Raw genomic sequence first — 22,232 nt, 5'->3', positions numbered from 1 at the left:
GATTGAAGATGTCTTTCTTGGCTTTTCTAGGTGCTGTTTGATTAGGCTACTGTAACAGAAACTCTGCAAAAACCCATCAGTTCAGTTGGCCAAAAGTTTTGTCAATTAAAATGTGAAAAATACGCCAGCCTGTCCAGATGATGGAGATGTAAATGGAGATGGAGATGGAGATGGAGCTGGTGCTGGACAAACAGTCCAGTGAGCCCCAGTGCCAGTGCCAGTGCCAACTAATAAAAAGTTTTTGCTGGCAAGTCGCAAAATGACATTGCAAGTAATATTTTGGCTATATTTGGCCCAAAACTTTCACTTGCAACTGTTGCCACTCGGCAGGACGAAGGACGAAGGACGACGGACGCATTTGCATGCGCCCAGAGTGCCAGAAACTTTTATAATTAATAAATTATTTATGAAGACCGAATGAAAAGACGCGGCCAAGATGGGGCCAACGAAAACAGGCACAACCGACTGCAATTCACTTCATTTTAAATAATGAAAAATTGCTTTGCTTTAGCTCTCGGCCAGCATCATAAATAAACAAGGACGACCAGGACGAGAACTTGTGCACAAAGCGAAGGAGCCAAATGCAATCTCCCTGCGACTGCAGCATTCGAGTTCGACTGGTCCATTCAATGATCCACAACAGATCAGGGACGCCAGTGGAGCAGAAATGGCCAGAAGGTCCACGGCCCAGGATGCGATGCACTAATCCATGCGGAATCGCAGAATCGCAGAGTCGCCGGGAGCACAAATTAATAACAAAATGCCCAAGTCGAAGCCCAGTGCCTCGCGAAAATCGCACAATTTGTTAGACGTTTGGCATTTGAATTGATTGAAAGCACGGCCGAATGAACGATGCGATGCGGAACGCGGATAGAAATTGGCGAAGGAATGGATGGCTGGAGTAGCAGGCGGTGGCATTCAATTCAATTCTGGCAGTTTATAGCTGGCCAAAAAGCGAGTGTGCACTAAATTGAAGTTTCAAATGTGGCTACATCGATGGCGAATTCCACCGCCAAGAATTGCAAACGCTTCAGCGCCTCGGCGCATTTGATCGATTTTACATTTTTACAACTTCCTGATGGGATTGCGATTGCCGTCATTGATTTCTAAGGCGGCTCTTAACCTAAGCAGCTTTCTCCGAGTTCATTGCTGATGCGAAGGGAGCAGGAAAGTTCCAAGAGCTATAGGTGGAAGCTCGATAGAGATAGTTAACTTCCCTTCTCTGCTCTCCCCTACTGCATATATATTTCCTTAATTATAGCTTTACATTAGCGAATTGACATTGAAAGGGAAATGTATGGGATTTTACGCCAAATGTAAAAGATTTCAAAGTAGTGAATGAAAAATGTGCTGGGCAGTTAAGTCTTACCTTTACAAATAAGAGCGACTTACTGTATTTAGCCAAGTGTTTCGTCCTAAAAACGATGCATATTTTTTTCATTTTTTTCTAGATACATGGCATTGTTCGTCCTTTTGCTGCATTGCTGATGTGCTTTTATCCACTCTGGCACTCTGGCTGCTACCGATATGGGATAAGTGCTTCCTGCCGATGCAATTGCAGCTGCATCTGGCTCTAATGATGCCATAATTGCCTTTGTTCTGCCTGCCAGACTGTAAGCGATACGTGTGCCAGCCCACCTGCCCACCTGCCCATCTGGCCACCTGTTTGGCTTGTCATTGTCGAGCAGATAAATGCCGAGTCGTCATAGTGCACATAATTGTCAGGGCGCACAAAGCGGCGTCCTTAAAGCGTTTTCCAAAGCGAGCTATCAGCTTTCAATCAGGACAGCCCCTCCTAAATAGCCAACCAGCTGGGGGCGGCATTCTCCGGGGATTTATATACTGAGAATAGGAGTTGGAAAAACGAGCGAGTGCCAGTGCCTCAAAAATAAAAGTCAAAAGTGTTGCCAAAGCATAAAATGGACGACAGTCCGTGAAATTAAATGCCAGCAGGACATTGAAGTCGAGCTGAGTCCTGCCAGTTTCCTTCTCGCCACCCCCAGCCAAAAAAAAAGGAGCGATTTTTGTGCGGCAGCGAAATATTCACGCACAATTATTTTGCAACGACAAAAGTCATTAAAGTTCCCTTTTGTTATGTGGCAAATGTTTATGTAAAATTTATTTTGTTTCCGCTTTATAAAAGCCATTCGGAGTGTTGGCAAACCAAAAAAAAAAAAAGTAGCAAAATAAGTAAAAAACAAGGAAACTAGCTGCGAAAAGCGGTACAGAGAGTTGCATTGTTTATGTTTATAGCTTTTGGCACATGCTTTATTTTTACGCAGATTTATTTATGGCTATTTTTACTGCATACTTTTCAGCTGCTGCTCGACCGCTCGACCGCTCGACTGCTAGCCTCAATTCCCCACAGACAGAGCAAGAACAAAATGAAATCCTTTTTCTATTGATTTTCCCACTGGCCAGAAGCGATTATTTGTTTTGCATTTTCCACACCGTCACCCAAATGACCCCAAAAAAACAGAACGTTGCTTAGTTGGGGGCTGGCTCACTGGACTCACATCCAGAACGTCCTGGAATTTTCCGATGCCATCTCGGAGCACAAAACCCAGTCCATTTCGGGCTCCCCCAAGTCCCAACACTTGCTCATATTTATTGAGTACTGTGCTGCTTTGCATTGAATTATCATACCGCCGCCTGTCATATGAGACCGGCTGAACACCATCCCCACAATTTAGAGCGTCAATTCCCAGCGCCTATTAACTCATGACAACGACAACTGATTTCCCAGCGGCCTGTTTCCTACAACTTACACACAAATTCAAATTGCATTTATCTAATTTCGAGCCAAACACGCAGTCGCAGCCTTGGACTTGGGCAACATGGCATTCGGTATATCTATTTCCCCCAGCGAGGCGGCTTTGTTTGTCGATCCTGTTGCCAAACATGGCCAAAAGCCAGGAGCAATGATGACTCCTGTAAGTGATTATTCAATGCCTTGCATGGGCATTCATTGCCTTACGTTCGATTGAAGAAAACCCTTTGATCCGGCTGCTTTACAAATTTAATAGACTCCACGCTAATGAATCAACGGAATTCATTCACTTTTTGTCTGGCTACTCATACACCATTACACCACGTCCATGCAGATACGGATTCAGAGGGTTCAGGATATAGGATATAGGATATAGGAGTTGTATTGATTTGCATGGCCATGTTTATAGTACAATGGCAAATCCGCGACTCAGCTAAACTTTTTCAGGTCGTGCATTTCAATTGATTCCCAATGCCGGCATTCAATGCCGTTCCTCCTGGCTGCCGTTGCTTTTTTATGTCCTGTGCGAAAGCGTGTGTGTTCCTGTTTCCTGTCACGGATACCTAACTGGGGGGTTTAAAAAAAAGACAAAAACGTGTAAAAAAACAATGGAGCTTTGCAAATTACTTGCCAGCAGATGCACACACATCCAACTGGTTAAGAGCAGCTGCTGCCGTCACTTTAAAGCCAATGTACCGTGAAATCGTGCCTGCAACTCAATTACGGAACATAGAATCGACTCCCGCCGATCTGGCGGCATTAACATTAACATTCTCATTTGGCTTGCTGCCGCAGCTATTTATTTATTTATGCATTATTGAAAAGCATTAAGCATTAAGAGTTTAATGCGGTGGTTGACCAAAGCAATTTCATTGCGGCGAAAGCCAGGGATTTCCCTACGGTATTAAAGTCGCCCAGAGGCATACACTTTACTCAACAAGCAGGCGCTTTCTGTGCTGCCCATCTTCGCAGGGAAAATTCCCCAATATCTTGCGATTTGTAATGGTTTCTTTACCAGACTTCTCCTGGTCCGGCTCTCGAGATTCTTTATCTGGAGCGTCCTGCTTCCTCTCAGGTTCTCCACCAGCCCCATAATCTTCACTAGCACAATCCTCACACATTTCCACGGCACAACAGCTGGGAAACCATCCCCTAATGGCACCCTGCCTCCTTCTGCTCCTTTCCACATCATCCTTTGAGATCACTCTTTCGCCATACAGCCAGTACTCCTGGATGCGAGTCACATGCATGATGTCATTGGGCTCCAGGGCAATGCGAGGATCATCGGTGCAGGGTATCTGAAGAGATACCCACAGTCCTTGGGAGAAGATGGGCACCCAGTGACCCGTGGCAGGTCGAGTACATCTGAAGAGCCGAGTGCGAGCCCTTTTATCCTTCTTCTGTTGCAATTGCTCACAGGTGAGACTGTACTCATTACATTCCGGTAGCACTGGCCAGGAAATGCCATCGCCAGCGGATAGGAAGGCCTCGCAAACATTTGCCCTCCAGCCCAGATTGTAGGGAAAAACGAAGGCCTTTATCCTGTTTCCAGGATATGCAGTGCGACGAAAAACCGCCTTCCTCACAATCCAGCTCTCGATTTCAGTCTGGTTCTTCAATATCGCCTTCATCTGCATGTAGAGCAGCTTTATGCTGGCCAAAGCCGAGCCCATGATCACTCCAAGGCTGAATACACAGGCCATCAGATTTGTCGGGGTCAAGTGCACGGTGGCCATGTGACGCAATCCCTGCCTGATCCACCATCGCTTCTGTATGCCTTGTACTACAGCGCAGATTATTATGATGCCACCTTGAATACTGGCCGACAGGAAGAAGAGCAGGAAGTACACAAAGCTATCCTGGTTGGACCAGCCGACACAGGTGTTGATCCAGGGACAATGATGGTCCATCTTCAGCACACATCGATCGCAACGACGGCAGTGATGCGATCTGGGCGCCTTGTAGCCATCGCAGCGAGTGCAGAACTGCAAGAAAAGCGTATCCGTGATCACCGACGGATACCACTTGAGCGGAACGAAGCCAGGACCAACCATCAAGGACCTGATGAAGTGGTACAGGGTGCCGAATGTGTGGGCCCAGATGAGGGTGTAGTTTAATACGGAGCCAAGACTCTGGCCCGGAGCCCACCACATGGAGTTCATGTGAACGACGGTCCAGGTGACAATCAGTGTCAGGGTTAGAAGATTGATTGGACCCCAGTGCAGGAAGCGCCGCAGATCGTCCTTTAGTTCGGCGTTCATTTTTTCGAAAAATTCCTGGCTTTTCAGATTATTCAGTAATTCTCCAATTATCCAGTGAGTAAGAAATCCGAGCTTGCTGCGTCTGACACTGCAAATCGTTTGAGTCTCGCATTTAGTGTAGTTAAACAGGCCCAGTTGGCCCAAGCGAAATGCTTCTGGCCAAATGGAGGATTAATTAAAAGAGCCGGCCACATGTTGTTGGGCTGATATAATGCCCGCGGTGTTTGCGTGTAATTAAATAAAGCACAACTATTTAAAACTCCGCGGCCATTCAAGGATAATTTATAAAACGTATTTAAGGCATCGGCAACAGGCTGGGACTGTCGTTCGAGTATAAATTTGCTCTTAAGCCGCAAATGAAAAATATTTTAATCATACAAAAAAGGGTAAATAAATTTAAAAACAATAAAAGCGCAAAATGCAGGCCATAAATAAAATGCAGCCTTAGTGAGCCACAGTCGTCATCATGGCAGACACACAACCAGACTTTCCACATTTCCTCTGCTGCTGTAGCTGCTATTATTATTATTAAGAATTAATAGCAATATTTGCTGACGCCGTGTGGCTTAAAAACAAAAAAAAAAACGAAATATACAAACGGATATATGGAGGCGGCAACAAAGCAACGCACGAATTCAATTGAATTTAAAATGTGCCATAAATTTATTGCATTCAATATGCGGGTTGCCAAGTTCATGTGTGTGTGTGTGTGTGTGTGTGCGGACACAAAGAACGGTATTTTGGTATTATTTATGACGCTGCATATATAACAATAATATTTTGGTAGCGCCAAATTCTTTGCCAAACATTTACTAATGCCATTAATTGATGATAAATGTTTCGCCGCACGCAGACAAAATGTAATCGATGCTGGGCAATAGAAACTTCAAATGCGCACAGAAATGAAAGGGATTTGGGTTCTTTTTGGAATTAGAGCATACTAATTCAAAAGTTGGCTTTATTTATTAGTTGGAAATAGGCGTGTTTTCAATTTGATACATGACACGGTTTCTAAACGCAAGTAAAATCAAGAGTAATACTCTTTGATTCTGTTAAAGCAATTAATAACTAAATTTCTGAATCGAAATTCAGAAATTCGGTCAGCAGCGTAAGAAGCGCCCATAATTAGTTAGTCACAATTATTTGGGACCCCCAACTGGTGTCCTGATTTCGTTAATGAAATAGTTGGGTGCCCAGTTCGGACCAATTACTGGCATGCAGTGGGCCATCCACTACCATCTACTAAGTAATCACGCTCTGCTTTTCCCAGCTGGCTGAACACATGGCCATTGGAACGTAATGAGTCTCCAAGCGGGAGTTTGCGGGCCTTGCAAGTCTCGTTAACTTGGCTAACAAGCGGCGTCATTTACCACAATGCGCCACTCGGGCCTAACAAGCCAAGGTGACAATTGGCCAGGAACTGCGGCGCAGAGGAGACCAAGTTGTTGCAACGTCAATAAAGCATTCTCAGCTGTAAAAGTTAAGGTGTATCTATAAGTGTGCACATATCCTTAGTACCGAGCACACGTTACACCAGTTGTGTTCCTGATTTAAGGGCAAAAAAGTGCCATAAAATGATGTTATATATCAAGGATAAAAAAATTTGCTGGCCCACTTCCTGCTGGCCAAGTTGCCGAGGTGAATGAACGAGTAGAAAGCATTACCAATCGGAATTTAAAACACATATCCATGGATGGCACATAGCTGGTGGCTACATATTCTCACTGCTCTCTGGAAAAAGCAATCTATTTTGCCCCACAGATTAGATGGCAATAAAATTGATTGAAACATAATTGCAAATTGATACAATAGCCGAAGAAAATTGCCCGGAAATGCCAAGAGCCAAAGGCAATCTATAAATCTATAAGCGTATCGAAAATTACTTCAAAGCGAGAATCGAGTAGAATCCCAACGCGTCGCCATCGTATCGAACATTATGTGCAGTTAGCTGAACATTTGAGAGGACCTCATTAAACTGGCTCCGGCGGAATTTAAGAAAATCATCTCCAAGTGAAAGCGGTAACTAGGGAACATTATACATTCTAAGTGCCACTAAACTGCAGGGAACGACTGTGAGTGCCAAATTTAAATATTTAATAAATGTTTGCCTTAAATCAGACTTTAAGTGCATAATAAAATTCAAAATAAACACGTTTTGGAAACCAGAAGTGAGAGAGATTCGTCTCTTTTGCGCCCAATGATTTTTCCAGTGCATCGAAAGCAGATACTTATATCTGCAACCCTATGCACTGCAATGGCTTCAATTAAACTGTAAAGTGGCTCCTGAGCCATTAAGTGTCTTATAGTACACCATATAATTTTTCGTCAATGCCAAGAGTTTATTACGGATTGCAGAAAAGGACTGCATCTTGCCACTCGCAACTCGCAACTCGCAACTTGCGACTTGCAACTCGGGAAGTGCGCAGCAGCCGATGGCGGCTTTTGTGCAGAGATGCTCAAGATGAAGATGCTCGGTCTGTGCTGTATCCATGGAACTTTTTACGCAAACTTATTTACTTAATTTGAAAATTAAATTCCGGCATTAAAACGCATAAATGACACTTGAGCCCGACCCAACTCGCTGGAGGTCTGCGGGCAATGGCAATGTGTGTGCGGGTGTGTGAATGCGAGTTTGTTTTTCTTATCAAAATGCCTGCGGCAGAGTGCTGGCAAATATCCTGCTCGCATACGCCAGAGAGTCTATATCCCTTAAGACAAACAACGCGTACAAAACGAGTGGGGGTTTCGTGGGGCTGCGGAGGGGGCAAGGAGAAGGATCTGCTGAAACCGAGGCTCTGAGCCTGGCCAAGTGCACGCTTAAAAGTCAAAAGTGCAGAAAAATGCATGGCATACAAACGGGGGCAGGATGCAAAGGATGGGAATACGCAGAAGACGCTGCCAAGACAAACAAGCCAGTGAGGAAGGCATATAAATTGCGTTACTTGTGCGGGTGGCTTGGAAAAGTGCGGGGGGAAAAATGCCGACGGGGGGTAAACGTTTTTGGTGTTTGACATACGACGTGCATTAGCAGCAAAGTCAAGGATTAGCGCCACTTGTCTTAAGAGCCCGGCCCAAAGCAACATTGCATGCGAAATTTAAATGCCATCCAGCCATTAAAGTGACTGCGAATCAATTTGGCCCACACATACATATGGCACGAGCATATATCTACATATGCGATACATGGTGTCCCAATGGGAAGCGAGCGCTTAATGCGGCCAATTCAATTTGGCCAGCACACGGGAGTCCCATAAAAGCCAGGCCCGCGCATTGGACACAATTTGGGCATTTAAAGCATTTGCCTTTAATGCGAATGAACTTTTCAGCTACCCATTTCGACCCAGAACAGGCCAAATAGATAGCTCACCAGCAAAAAAAAAGAAAAATATGAAAAAAGGGGACAGAAAAAATGAAGGAAAAGCGGAAAGAGCGGAAAGACGTCAAGGAAATGCCAAAGCTATCGCAAACGCGTTTCGCAATTTTTGAAGGATGTGTTAAGTCAAAAAATATGCAAATTCCGCGCTCCCAAACACACACACACACAGACAGCCGTGCTCGGCCGGGCAGAGTTAATACGGCCCAAAGGCAGCGCCAGGATCTAACAGGCCCCCTCCAAAAAAATTCACATATATACACTGGATATAGACAGGAGCCACATGTAGATATAGTGGATGGCGGGATGTGCGGGCGCCGTACGTGTAATGCATACGAAAGTAGTGAAAATATCATCAATGGCAAAATATGAATATCTAAAAGGGATAACGAAAAATGGAGTCAAAACAAACTGACAAAAAAAAATAACGATTCTGAGCTGGAAGCGAGACGAGCGCCAAGAACAGAAGGTTTCTGGCCTGGGAAAAAGTGCAAATGTCAGTTTCGAAGTGCCACGAACCCAGCGAAGCGGGCCAAAACCGTCTCAGTTCAACTCGGTTCATGACATTTGACTGAAAACTAGACAATTTCCTGGTTCCCAGGCTGTTGTGCCGACATGTCCTGGTAATCAGTTTCACCCGTAATTGCATCTGCCCCAAATCGTGCAGCATCCTACTGAATGAGTACGCACGAAACTTTTTGCGAAAGGTATTCAGCTAGATATTATCTTATTAATGGCGTATTCATGGGCCACAACTTTATTTTTGTGCCGCTATCGCGAAGCGGAGCAGCAGCTCTTAAAAACCGCTCAGATGGAGTCTCAGATTCGCAGATCCTGTTCCACAGCCGGCATAAATTTGGCGAGAGTCCGTTGTAAATTACATTTGAAGCAGCAGCTCGCCCATAAATCTTTAGAAGCCAGACCAGGGCCAGTGTGGAAATAATGCAAATAAAAGTAATACACTGATGAGGGCATATCGAACCGCCGACTTAAGGGCACATCTATCTTTAAGGTATAATTAAGTTTGGAACTTTGCAACTGGTAGATATGGAAATACGTTGTGTATTTTCATATTATTTCATTACTCTTTAACAGAGAAATTCGTATTGATTTACTGCGTTTTGATAAGTTTAAGATCTATAAAATGAATATGTTTGCTTTTATTAATACAGCCTGCTTTGCTTTCACAAATAGAATTAAAGCCAATTTGATAAAAATTCATATTTGTCTTTATATCATTAACAATTTTGTAGTGTCAGCAGAATGTTTACGAACACACAAATTTCAGACATCTATCCATTAATTTATACCATTTTTATTTATACATAATTTATTTTTTATTGCATTATATTTTTAATAATTACTACTGCATGATTAACTGGAGTAAACAGAAAACCACTGTGCGCCAAAACTGTGTCATTCCCAATTGTCGCCCCGCATGCGTTTGTGTGCATCTGTGTATCTGCATCTGTGTGTCTGTGTCACACCGACAGTGACAGTGTCCTGTTTACGCTCTCGTCTGTGCCTGTGTGCGTGGCATCCGCCGCCTCGTCCGAGGAGCAACTTGAATTACGTACGCCGCAAGTGAAGTAATGAGCACACAGCTGCAACTTGAGGGACTTGGCGATGGGCAAAGGCAAAAAGAAAACAGAGGGAAAAGGGATGGCGCAGCGGAAACGGAAATAAATATTAAAGCTGCAAGAGGCGGCAACGGGCAGCCACAATAAATACAATATAAATATGCGATATTTTCAAAAGTCCAACTAATAAATAAGCGCTGCCAAGAGCTCTGCCATAAAGAAGGGGCCATCCCCTCGTATTTTCCTATGGCCAAGCCAATTGGATCGCGAGTGCTTGGACATCGCCTGATAAACGATGCTAAGCAAATAAATGCCGGGCAATTTATGTGGTGTAAAAGTTTGTATGCTCGTATTTACCCGCAAGTCCGTATCGCCAAAGTATGGTGATATAATAGCGCGAACTCAAGATGTTTTATTGAGTTATGACTGCAACTTAAGTAAACACACTGAACGGGTATCCTTTGCTACGAAATGGCATTCATTTATAGTCCGTTTCCATTAAACGGACTTCATGGCCCTCATATCCAGTTGCTCGTAAATAAGATATAATGCAATTTAAGAAAATAATTACTTAATCTGGGAGCTACGTATTTTTACTTGGCGATTTTCCTGACATTATTTTCTGAGTCACCATTTTTATTATATATGTTTATCAGTTGTAACGCTCTCAAAATTGCTTTCTAATTTGGCAAAGTCTAATATAATTGTAAAAGCAGGCAAAGGCAAAAATTTTCAGCTGAATTTGCCATAATATGTTGGCCATTTTCATTTTGTGCACTGCCCTGTTCTCCTCGGTCTGTTTATGGTCTGAATTATTGAAATTGACTGGCAACTGGCAACACGTTACTGCCGTGGGGGAATGTAAATGAGGAGGACCTACGAGATGGAAAACCAGGGGAGCAGGGATGAAGTTCATCTCATTTCGTGTGGGACAGGTGCACCAGGTGCGTTTCATTTGCCATGCGAAGCTAAATGAATTGCAAGTCAAAGTAGTTAAAAGCGGCCAGACTGACGGCTGGATGAGATGAGATGGGATGAGATGGGATGAGATGGGATGGGATGAGATGAGCAGATGGATAGCCATGCTGGCTAGCAGCAGACAACAAAGGCGAAATGCAAACTCATTTAAATTGCTCGAGGACAGCAAATCAAATTGTCAGACAGGCGAAGGACATGCAAAAACTTAGAGTCCGCCACATGCTTAAGTAACTGGCGAGGCACAACAACAGCAGCAACGTGGCATGCCACGCAGCAACAGCAACAGCAACAACTACTTGTGAGAGCAACCGTTGAACCCACACTCAGCCACACTCTTACCCATACATCAGCGTGTTGGCCAAATGGGGCATGCCGCACCAAGACACTCTTGCATGCAACTTGCCAGCGGCGACGACATTGCAGCTTTGGCCAACGAAGCGACACCAATCTGGCCGAGAGTAAGGAGGATACCCTATTTCCAGAACCCAATCGCATCAACATCCGCATCCGCATCCCAGCACCAACATCACCATCATCATCATCATCATCCTCGCCAGGAACCTCGGCATTGTCGTCATCTTTTCAGAGTGCTTAAGGGCTGCATAAAAGCATTTATTATTAGATTTGATTCAATTTTCTATTCACTTACGTTATGAAAATGTGGCTCGCCGTGTTTTCCCCACTAAAGCTTTCAGCCGCTTTTCCCGCTCTCGTTGCCCGCTGCACTTAATTCAGAGCGGTAAATAAAAAATCAATGTTTTGCTTTTACTCGAACTTTTACTGGAACTAGAACCGAACGATGCGATACGAAACGATACAAAGCGATACGAAATGGGAGCAATCGCGTAATTTCATTTGCATAAAAGTCAATTGGATTTCGTGCCATGGAACAATTTCAATAATTGCAAACGCCTGCCATACATTTTCAGCTGCTCTAAGCCACTGTAGGCCAGTGTATTCCATTCCAGGACCTGATTTTTGCTGGTCCTGGTCGTGGTTCTTGGTCCTAGGACTCTATGTTGTCGCCATTGTGTCGCCCGACCACCGAAAAAAGCCGCCCACTTTCAGGGCAAACTGAAGTTTCTGTTCTGTTGGCCAGAACATAGACACACAGACACATGGACACATGGAGAGCAAAAGCCAAAGGCGACATCCATAAACTGTAATCAAAAGCTATTATCTCTGCTGGGCCTCCCCCAACGACCACCCACCATTCCGGTCTAGTTTTTGGCAACATTTTTCTAAACCATAAATTTCGAAAGCAAATTCAATGGAATTTTGCTTGCCAAAAATCGGAGGCTTCCGCTATTTTCAGCTTTCTACATGGCGAAAGTGGGATGCTCAAAATTTAAAGAATTGGCCAGAATTTTAGACCGTCAACGGGGGAATAATGCATGCTGAATAGTTTATTTTTGGGCTAAATAAATTATGAAAAACTGAAATGCTGCTCGACATAAGCTGATTGCCGCCTGTCTATATTTATTTATTTAATTATTCTTTTTTTATACTTGCCGTCCTTTCTCGTTTGTCAAATCCCTCGAGCGAAATTGTAAATTAATTTTTCGCGCAACAATTTCGATTTTAATAACTAGAAACATTGTCACTTAGTTTGCATATTTAATTACACGTTTTTTGCGATTATGCTTTTTCTATTCGGGGCTTTGTGTGGTCTTTTTTTACTTTGTGCGCACGTTTTTTTTTCGGCCAGCATATCAAAGCAATTATAAATGTGCTTAAAGCATTAAAGCCTTGAAGCGAGTTCACCGAATCACATCGGCCAGAAAGTAATTCCAATTCGGAGCGCACATAATTAAGTTTAACTAATGCCAATGCATGCAGCAATAAATTGTCATGGGCCAGGCCTAAATAATTCATTACACATTCCCAGCGAGCAACAAGATGACAAAAGCAGGATACTACACACTATGAGTACGCAGGACCTTTGAGATGTTAAGAAATATTACTTAGATTTTTGGGGTCGACCGTGTGTGCATATATTAAGACATAAATATCAAGTGCAGAGCCAAAAAGCATATTGTAATGCGACTGCAAAGGAATGGCAGTCCATGTTGCATATGACGAGCTGGGAAAGATGGCAAAGGACGTGCACATTTGCCAAAAATTACAGTTATTACTGCAGACAGTCGTCCTTGCTGGCCACACCCGCTCCCCCTCGCCTTGAACCACCCAATTTGGGACCCACAAGACGCGATTGCGGCTGCATTGGAAAATTTAATTCAATTGCCAGTTGGCAGGCACATAAATCCTGCACTTTATTGCATCCGCAGTACGCAGCGCACAGCCACAAGGCGATGGCGGCACTTTTGCCAGGATGCCCATTTTAATGAGCTAACGAAAATTTGCTTTATTAGATGTTGTATGTGGTGGAATCAGGGGGAGCTACCACCGTAGAAATGGGCCATCAATTTCTATTTATGCCTCGCTGTCGCTTCCTTTCAGCGCGCAAGGATCAAGCCATAACAGTTAACAGTTAGTAAGAGCGACCGGAAGTGGAGCACTTTAGCGACATCCGGCGGCCTCGAACGGCCACTTCCTACTCTCGATATTTGCGTGCAACTTTTGAGTTTATTCCCCTGTATTTGCCTAGTGATTTCCTTATTTCATTTGGCACACTGGCAAGCCGCTGCGTGGCTTTAAGTCCCCAGCTGGCAGCTGAAAAAGGCTTAAACCGAGGCGCTTAGCCTAAGCCGCCGGCCAAGCTGAAGTCCAAAACGAAGCGAAATATCATATCGCACACAATGCAGCCTCGCAATTAGACTTAAATGCATGCAGCCGTGCAAGGAGCAGCGCCCGTATCCTGGATCCAGGAACCGGGTTCCTGAGTCCTGGTTCTGGAAACCCGCCACTGCTGCTCCTCCTCCCCGTTGGACAAACAATCCCGGGCCCGAGACCAAAAAAATATATATGAGAAATGCGCCAACTGAACGTCGCGGCGGGGTAATTGAAAAGGAAAATGAAAAACATGCCGCGAGCCAGAAATGAAAAGGTGGAAAGTTTGAGTTCGGGCAACGAAGTGGGTTATACCCTTCAGCGCAGAAAAGCAAGACAATGCCCTCAGTGGAAAATATAATTCCTTAAATTGCTACCACGCGCTTTAAGGATACAGCTCTGCAGTCTTGGCATTCCGTGCCTTTTGGGAACTCATCAAACCCCGAGCTTCTCAGTTAATAAAAGATAATAACGACAAAGTTACCTCCTGTTTGTTGGTTTTTTGCCTTTCAGCCGTCTCTTCCGCTTGTTTCCCGAATCCGGCCAGCCACTTGCTCCTTGTATCTTGAGCCCAAATGCAGGTCATTTGGCAATTAGGTCGCCGTACTGCCTGCCGGCGCTTCCTGCTACCTCCCATCCTCTCCTCTTTTCCCATCCGAAAAAAAAACAAACCAAAAAAACCCAAAACTTAAATGAAACCAACAGAAAACAGTACCCACTGTCATTTGATTTATGCATTAAATTCACAACCGCCCACTATTGCTAATTAAATTCTACTCAAATAATCAAACAGACAATCTGCAGACGTCGCAACTTCCCGGCCACTTTGGAATTCGAGGACCTCCTCGCCACCAGCAGCCACAACAATAACCACGGAATGCGACTGCAACAGCAGCTGCGGCATCTGCAGCCTTTCTATTTACCAGTTTTATCTGGCAAAAGGCTGTCAGCCTTTGGAACACTTGGAAAAAATACACAGAAAGGGCAAAAATCAAGGGGATTTTCAGGAATGTAAGCATGTACAGTATGCCTTCGTTACAATGACCTTGGCGAAGCTTCTACCAATGGCCTTCCAACTTGATGGAGAACCTTGTATTAAATTACGGGAAGCATTTGAAATTAAAGCTTTTAGTCCTTATAGAAATTCGCCGAATTGGCACACACTCACGAAATTCCATAACATTTTCTTGGGCCAAGCACCAAATCGTTATGATTTTTTCAAGTGCATGGAGTCCTATGGCTCCCACTTTTTCACACTGCTCAAGTGGCCAGCGGAGAGCGGCATCCTCGAGCATAATGAACACTTGACTCCTTTGGCTTTTGCCCGTCCTGCGGATGACAATGCCCAGTGCAAACATTTCACCGCAGGCTAAGACAAAGGGCTGACAAAATGAAGCGAGTGGTTCGCGAGTCCTTGGGTCCTTGAGGTTTCAAGTGGTCTTCTGAGGCGCAAAAATGGGTAGAGCCGGCCAGGGCGGCATTGCTATAAAGTTCCGATGCTCGCCAATTGACCCAAATAAGGAATGCAGCGTGGATGTGAATTCTTTATGCCTTCTTGGCAGTATTCGCAAATATGCCAGCGATGTTGAACAGATACTTACCTGTGTTCCAAGCTATCTTTGGGGCATCAACATTGGTTAATACAACTAAAAGCCCCTGGAGGTTGGTGCACGTTCCGTCGGCATTCATTTGCCTATGTAAATTGTGGGTCCGCATAAATTACAAAATTAGTCGGAACAGGAACACACGAATTTCGTGTCGTCATCTCTGCTGCCAGTGTCTAGCGTAAAAACTATTTCAATTTAAATTCTTATCGTATCTGGGCAAACTAGGCAAATGGGTCTGAGGAAATCGGCCCCATTGGCAATCTTTAAGAGTCCTTGTTTCACCTTGTTCTCGATGTCCTTGTTGCCAATGCTGTTGGGGCCATAAGCCGCTTAGCTTTCACTATTGCCAGGCCTAACTTTTAACGTTTCGACGCCTTAAAGATTGCCTTCGGCATCCAGTTTTCAGCCATTGGCCCACCCCACAGAACCTAGTCTCTTGGTATCACATATCTTACTTAACGTGCCTGCGAGACTTTTTTCATTAGGATAAGTCTATTTTATGCCAAAACATCCGCCCCACAGAGCACCCACACACACACAGCCCTGCACACATGCCACATGGCACATCGAAGTTCCGGATTCGTTCTGGTTGCTGGATCCTGGATGCTGGATGCTGGAAGCCTCGTCCTGGCCAAAATGTTTATTTGGTACCTCGTGTTATTTATTTTATGGCACCTTTTGCCATACTTTATTTTTCTGCTATTTGGCTGCTTTTCGGATACAGCTGTGACGCCTGCTCCTCGATGGCTGCTCATCGATATAACAATATCCTTTTGATGTAATTTCCGCTTATGGCTTATTTTCACAATGGCAGGTGTAAAGGTAATCGTTGATTGTAAGTGCCTGCCAAGCCAGCCGACTGGATTTTATAAGCTAGATGTGTTTGCGCGCGTGTATGTGTGTGTGGTGTGTGGTGTGTGGTGTGGTGTGGGATGATTGTGTGTTTGTTTGGCTTTTATGTCAATTCTCAATTATATTTCAATCATTTTTATTACATCTCCTAATGCCCAAAGAAGATTACTTGCCATCATAAATAAGTTATAAATTTAATTGGAAAAGCCATCTCTCTCTCTGTGTGCGTTCGCCATTTTGTATGGAATCTATGCATCTGTGTGTGTGTTTGTGTGTGGGAAAAATCTGTGTCCATGCCTGTCCGTATCTGTCTCTGTATGTGTATCAGTATCTGTATCTGTATCTGAGTCTGTGTCAGTATCTGTATCACTATCTGTGCAATATCTGTGTATCTCCCCATTTCCGCCGCTTAATTAGTTGCTAAATTATTACCACTCTGTGCTGACACGGCCGCATCTCAAGTGACAACCAATCGATACGATTCACGTAGCTCTGACCTGCGCCGCTCTTTATTGTTGCACATTTGATTTCAATCGATTTGCGGCACGCTTGACACTCGTGACACGCGACGAAAACAATGCCAATCTTGCTGGCAATTCGCGTTAATTTCCACATGGAATATGGCCGCATAATTGCGCCACTCATTCCGCTGCGAAATTGGCTTAGCTGGCGTTGCGTATACGCCGCGTGGTTACCCAGGGGGCGTTCGCAAACATAAAGCATACGCCCCATTGTCCGCTTTATAAAGTAGGCCCTTTGGCAAAGCTCCCCCAAAAATACATATATAGTGCTTTGGGATAAATCAAATACGCTTTATATAACAATGATGATAAGAAAGATGTATATTACCTTATGGGGATGAATGCTTTTGTATTCTTATCCTATTATGATTTTCTCTGAGTGCGAAAGAAATTACAATTAAAAATTCTCAATTAGCATATAAATGGCGGGCAGATGACCGTTTAACACTAGAAGGCCGTCGAAAAGAGACCAAAAATGTGCTTTAAATCAAGAGGAAATAAGAATGAAATCTCATTACTTAGCAATAAATTTAAATCCGCTCGCTTGAGCTGAGTTCCAAGAGCTCGTTTGGCATTCAGGTGTTAAGATATACGGCAGCACGCACCGTGAGTTACGGGTTGCCTTATAAATAAATACGTCCGTGGCCGAGTTTCTTCCTTTCGCCGTCATTTTGGCGCAGCTGCTTGTTGCCAAGGTGCTGATTGCAATTACTTGTGTGTGACGACGACCCGTTACTGTCGACTACGGCGGAGTATTGGGCACGGGGTGAGGAGTGGGGGGAGTGCGGCATACGCAGTGTGCAGCCCAGCGGAATCCCACGCCCACTCATTCGCTGCCGCATGTTTACGGCCGACCACATCAGCTGTGGTGTAGCAGTGCCACTGGCAAAAGCAACAGGCAATAATGCCGCACTCGTCGCCGGAGCCCACTTGTCCGGGATACGGGACATGGCGCCCGGAATCCCCATGCCCATGCCCGTACCCATCGCCATACCCAGACCCGGATGCGGATGCGGATTCGCAGCCGATGAATTGCGTGACTGTGCAAGTGAAGCTGTGGATATAATAAAAGTAATTAACAAGTGTTTGCGCTGCATGATGCGGAATTTCAGGCGCGGATAAGCGTGCATACGTGTGGCATATGGAATAATTTGGCAAGCGGAGGTGTGCGAATGGAGTACTACTGAGTACGGAATTCGACGGAATTTTTCGGAATTCGAATAGGGCGGGCATGGCGTTAAGTGGCGCACAAAAAGTCTAATAACGTGCCGCGGAGATAAAAGGGCCGGCGATCAGATCGAAAATCGGGGCGCAAAAATCCATCCCCCTGGTGGAGGCGAAAATCTCTCGACAAATACTTTGACGGCCGGGGATATTTGATGCTCGAAAAACAACAGAACGTAAATTGAAAAGTTTTGCTCTTAATGCGGCTGTTAGTGTGGGTGCAGGTGTAGGTGTGTGTGTGCTAGAGTGTGTGTGTGTGTGCAGGAGCAGGTGTGTGCGTTTGTGTTCGTAACTCCGCTTGAAAGGCCCCGAGCTGGAAATCAATTTGTGTGCATTTATTGAAAATTGAATTTCCAATGAGCAGCGGCGCGTGCACACATGTTGCTCCTGCAGGACTCTCGTCCTTCATCCTTGAATTGACTGCTGCTAAAATGGGTCTAGTTCTACACAGCCCAGCATCCGAGGGTCAGGCGTCATGGGTCAGGCTTGTTCCTGCATAATTGCCATGTAAAACGGTTTGTTCTGCTGCCGCTTACCTAATCCCTCCAATTTTGTTGCAGCCACTTCTCGGGGCACTCTAAATTCTGCAGAGGAATGCGTGTACACAGAGAAATTGTAAAATGTTTGTTCTTAATGGCTTAAAGTGGCCCTAAACGCCCTGACTAAATGAGCAAGCAAAATTTAAAATAATCTGTTACAGCCGATATCCAAGCATAAATTGTTTTTCTAGTGGCAATAAAAAGTGAGCGATTCTGACACATATTTTACTTTGATGTCAAGGCAAAACACATTATTTCTTTTATCACAAAAAACCCTTTTAAAATCGTCATGTGTAGTCAAAATTTGTTGCTTTTGCTAGGGATTTTATTACTTCTACTTTCTAACTGCCGGGGAAATACTGCTAGAAATGCATCTTTAGCCTCCTTAAATCGCGAAAAGCGCCTATCCGATGGCGATTTCGATGACGATTCCCTTCCGTTGTCGAGTTTTTGCGTTTCCATAAGGTCGCGAACTGCCGACGAATTCTTTGGGGACAATCACTTCTGCTCAGGCGTTATCCTGGCTCCCATGTTCGTCCTGACCTCCGCGCACTGCTTGATTAAGTGGGTATGTGAACTACCTGGAATGACTTATTATTATTCTACTAATTTGCAGCAAGCGACGGGTTTTGATATCCAGTCGCATCCTGCTGGTTGTTGCTGCGACTCTCAATCGGCTGAAATACATACCGGGCAGAACTTTTGTTACTCCTGTATCCCACATTTGGTTGCCCGATAGCTTCACAATGCGCAATAATCAGCCCTTCGGACTGTTAAAGGTGCAGAAGCCGTTCCCAAATGATAATGAGCATATTGCTATAGCCAGATTGCCCGACAATCCACCGCTGCCAGGTCTGAAGTGCAAGGTCATGGGATGGGGTCGAATGTTCAAGGTGAGTGTATTGTGCTTGTTAATTTGTTAAGTAATTTAAACGTGTGTTCCTTTAGGGTGGCCCGCTTGCCTCGTATATGCTTTACATCGACGTGGAGGTGATAGACTCCGAGAGGTGCGCCAGGATGCTGAGTGTCCCTGATACTGAGTTCGTGTGCGCCGTGGACAATGATAATCGTACTTCCCAGCAGCCTTGTGGCGGCGACTGGGGTGCCCCCATGATGAACAATGGCACGGTCTATGGGATCGTGAGTATTCTCGATGGCTGCGGCGTCAGAAACTTGCCATCCTTGTACACCAATGTGTATAGCAATGTGAACTGGATCACTGAGAAAATGGTCAGCAATGCAGGTGCCATCCTACTTGTTCCAGCCCTATCTCGATACATTACTCACTCATATATGTGGCGCCTTTTTTAGTTTTGTAATGCAACATGACATATCTAAGTGTGTATGGTTTCAAGAAAATTGTTTGACAGTGTAAAATGTATGTTAAGTAAATATTTGCATAGTAACATAGGCTGATTTAAAGGCACAAAATAAATGCAGCTTTTTATACCTAATAATTCAATGGTATAATTTTTATGTTTGCACATCGTTTTCTTGATGAATAAGTGCCATATGCATAGTCTCGAAGGTACTTAGCTTGGCCAGCAATCGAAAGGGGTCTAGTAAAGCGCCCTAATTGATTTCGGCCGCTTAGCTCCTCAGTTGCTGTTATGGATTCCGGCTAACACTTGGATTTGGCCGCTTAACAACTTACCAAATGCCAGCGACAACAGCAACAATTGCAGATTGTGCTGCACTCACGAGCGGGCAATAAAAAGGGCAACCGACCAGAGAACGACAAGATGTACTCCAGTGGTTATTGCTCCAGCTGCCGTTGTTGTTGTTATGTCCTGGCAAAGAGTAAACTTGAAAAAAAAACGGTTACTAGGTCAGTAACACTGCCAGAAACAGGCGTCTGCAGGCGGATTCTCCCGCATTTTGGCCGACTTTGCAGACAAGTGCGTGTGCGCTCGCTCTCCGCAACGGGAAATCTCTCTCCCAGCCGCCCTTTTTAGTACAGTGAGCGCGGGAGGCTGCGGGTTTTCCGAGTTTTTCCGAACGCCGAGAGAGCGGCGGCGTTTTTGTAGCTTTGTCGCTCGGCCGGATTTCCATTCGCAACCACACCTGCTCAGCATCCAACTCAGTACTCAGTCGTGCGCGCGTCAAACAGGACGATTACGGCGGAAAGTCTCAAGGATGCTGGCTCTCTAGCGGTCTAGGGAAATCGGAAAATCGGAAAATCGGGAAATCGCAAACTCGCAAAATCGGAAGACGGACCTCAACGAACTGCAGATCGGGCTCAGAAACCGAAATCGAGTCGAGTGATAAAAGAAACCGCTGGGCAAAGGCACAAAAAAATAAGGAAAAGATAAAGCTGAGCAAAAAAGAAAACCGAGCGCGCATTAAGTGATAATAAAGTAGCGGCAATCATTTTAAAAATTGTGTGCCAGCTTATGCAAATGTAAAAGTCGCTTAAGAGCCAATTCCCAAATAATTTTCTCAAGAAAAAAAGTCGAGGAAAAAGCTAAGCAAGAAAAGCCGCAATTTAAGTGTGCTGTGTGTGACCAAACAACTTACAAAGCCACCAACAAAACCAAAAAAGCAAAGGACGAAGGGAAAATAAATCTCAAGGAGTGGAAGGAATTGTAAGCTGCAAATGAACAGCGACAAATGCTCGGCCCTCTTTTTTGTAAGTTGCCAAATTTGTCGAGGCCCCATTGACTCACTGACTGACTGACTGACTGACTGACTGACTCACTGACTGGCTGAGGGAATGACTTAGTGACTTCGACCTTTGGGTATTGACGAGCATTAATATAAACAGCGGAATTTGTGCTCATTATTTGTGGCTTTGACATTGTTGGCATGGGAAATTGTCAGTTTCGCAGGCGGAAAAAATAAATTATCAATTATAGGGTCACTTGTTTCTGATTGCCACGAGTGCGTCTTTTCGCTGAGGGACTTAAGCTAATTACAACGCAAGTCAATTCCTGGCATACAAAACATGAAAAGAGAGACATTATTATAAATGCTAAAACGAAAACAAAACATGCTCGCATCTAATCATATGTCGCATTTATAAATTGGTATTGATAGCTGGTATCCACAAAAACACACATATCCTTAATTATTGGGCATGGTTACCTTGGCTTTTCGGCATGACATTGGCATGCTAATCACCTCATTGAAATGCAAATGAGCTGCCTTATATTATGGATTTTATCTGCGGCCTAATAATTTTCCTGTTACATTTTTATCTCGCCGGATTCGCTAAATACCTGCCATCGTGTTTTGTTTTTCCATTCACGGCTGGCACGTGCCCGACGACAAGGGAAAAACCAGAGTGAACTGGGGAAAAAAAGGAAAACATTGTGTGGGAGCGAGCTCGTTTTGAAAGGCAAATTTTGAAGGTCCCAACTCCGGGCGATGCCTATCATGTGGCGAGCTGTAAATTACCGGGGGCACTCGCAAAGGTCAGTTCCACGGAGCCAGCTCAGTTTTTCCAGTATCCCGTAAACAGTAACCCGTATCTGCGGATCCCAGCAACGTGCTAAGTTGCGAATGAATAGAGGCGAGACCGGGGCGAAAAGTAATCAGCAAGTGGCTACAAAATAATTATTTAATTAAAGGAAGTGCTGCTCGGCAAGACAACGATGCAGCAGCTCTGCTGCTCCGCCGGCCTAAATGTCCATTCATTCGTTTCACTTATCTCGGCGCCTTTTTGTTTTCGGCCCCACTAAATAAGCCAAGTCGCGCTCTTCAACTCGATGCCACTTAAACGTCCGTGACGTTCAACTTTAGGCTCCTAATTTAAATTTAATTAAGTGGGATCATTCGCTTAATGGAAGCTGGCCGAG

General features: G+C 44.6%; 2 protein-coding genes across 2 annotated transcripts; one reads left to right on the top strand and one right to left on the bottom strand.

Annotated features, from left to right (window-relative positions):
- Nucleotides 1-3,699: 3,699 nt before the first annotated feature.
- On the bottom strand, nucleotides 3,700-5,031 carry LOC6544982 (palmitoyltransferase ZDHHC6). Its single transcript, XM_001971514.3, has one exon. The coding sequence runs from the start codon at nucleotides 5,029-5,031 to the stop codon at nucleotides 3,700-3,702; it is 1,332 nt and encodes a 443-aa protein (XP_001971550.1).
- A 13,677-nt stretch (nucleotides 5,032-18,708) lies between these two features.
- Nucleotides 18,709-19,837, top strand: LOC6544981 (trypsin-3). The gene is made up of 3 exons (XM_001971513.2): nucleotides 18,709-18,999; nucleotides 19,052-19,328; nucleotides 19,384-19,837. Exons 1-3 carry the CDS (start codon nucleotides 18,725-18,727, stop codon nucleotides 19,744-19,746), a joined length of 915 nt encoding a protein of 304 aa, XP_001971549.1. The 5' UTR covers nucleotides 18,709-18,724; the 3' UTR covers nucleotides 19,747-19,837.
- The last annotated feature ends 2,395 nt before the right edge of the window (nucleotides 19,838-22,232 follow it).

This window comes from Drosophila erecta, unplaced genomic scaffold (genome assembly GCF_003286155.1).
Source record: "Drosophila erecta strain 14021-0224.00,06,07 unplaced genomic scaffold, DereRS2 tig00000021-arrow-pilon, whole genome shotgun sequence".
Lineage (NCBI taxonomy): Eukaryota > Metazoa > Arthropoda > Insecta > Diptera > Drosophilidae > Drosophila > Drosophila erecta.
This window is presented reverse-complemented; position numbering and strand designations above follow the sequence as displayed.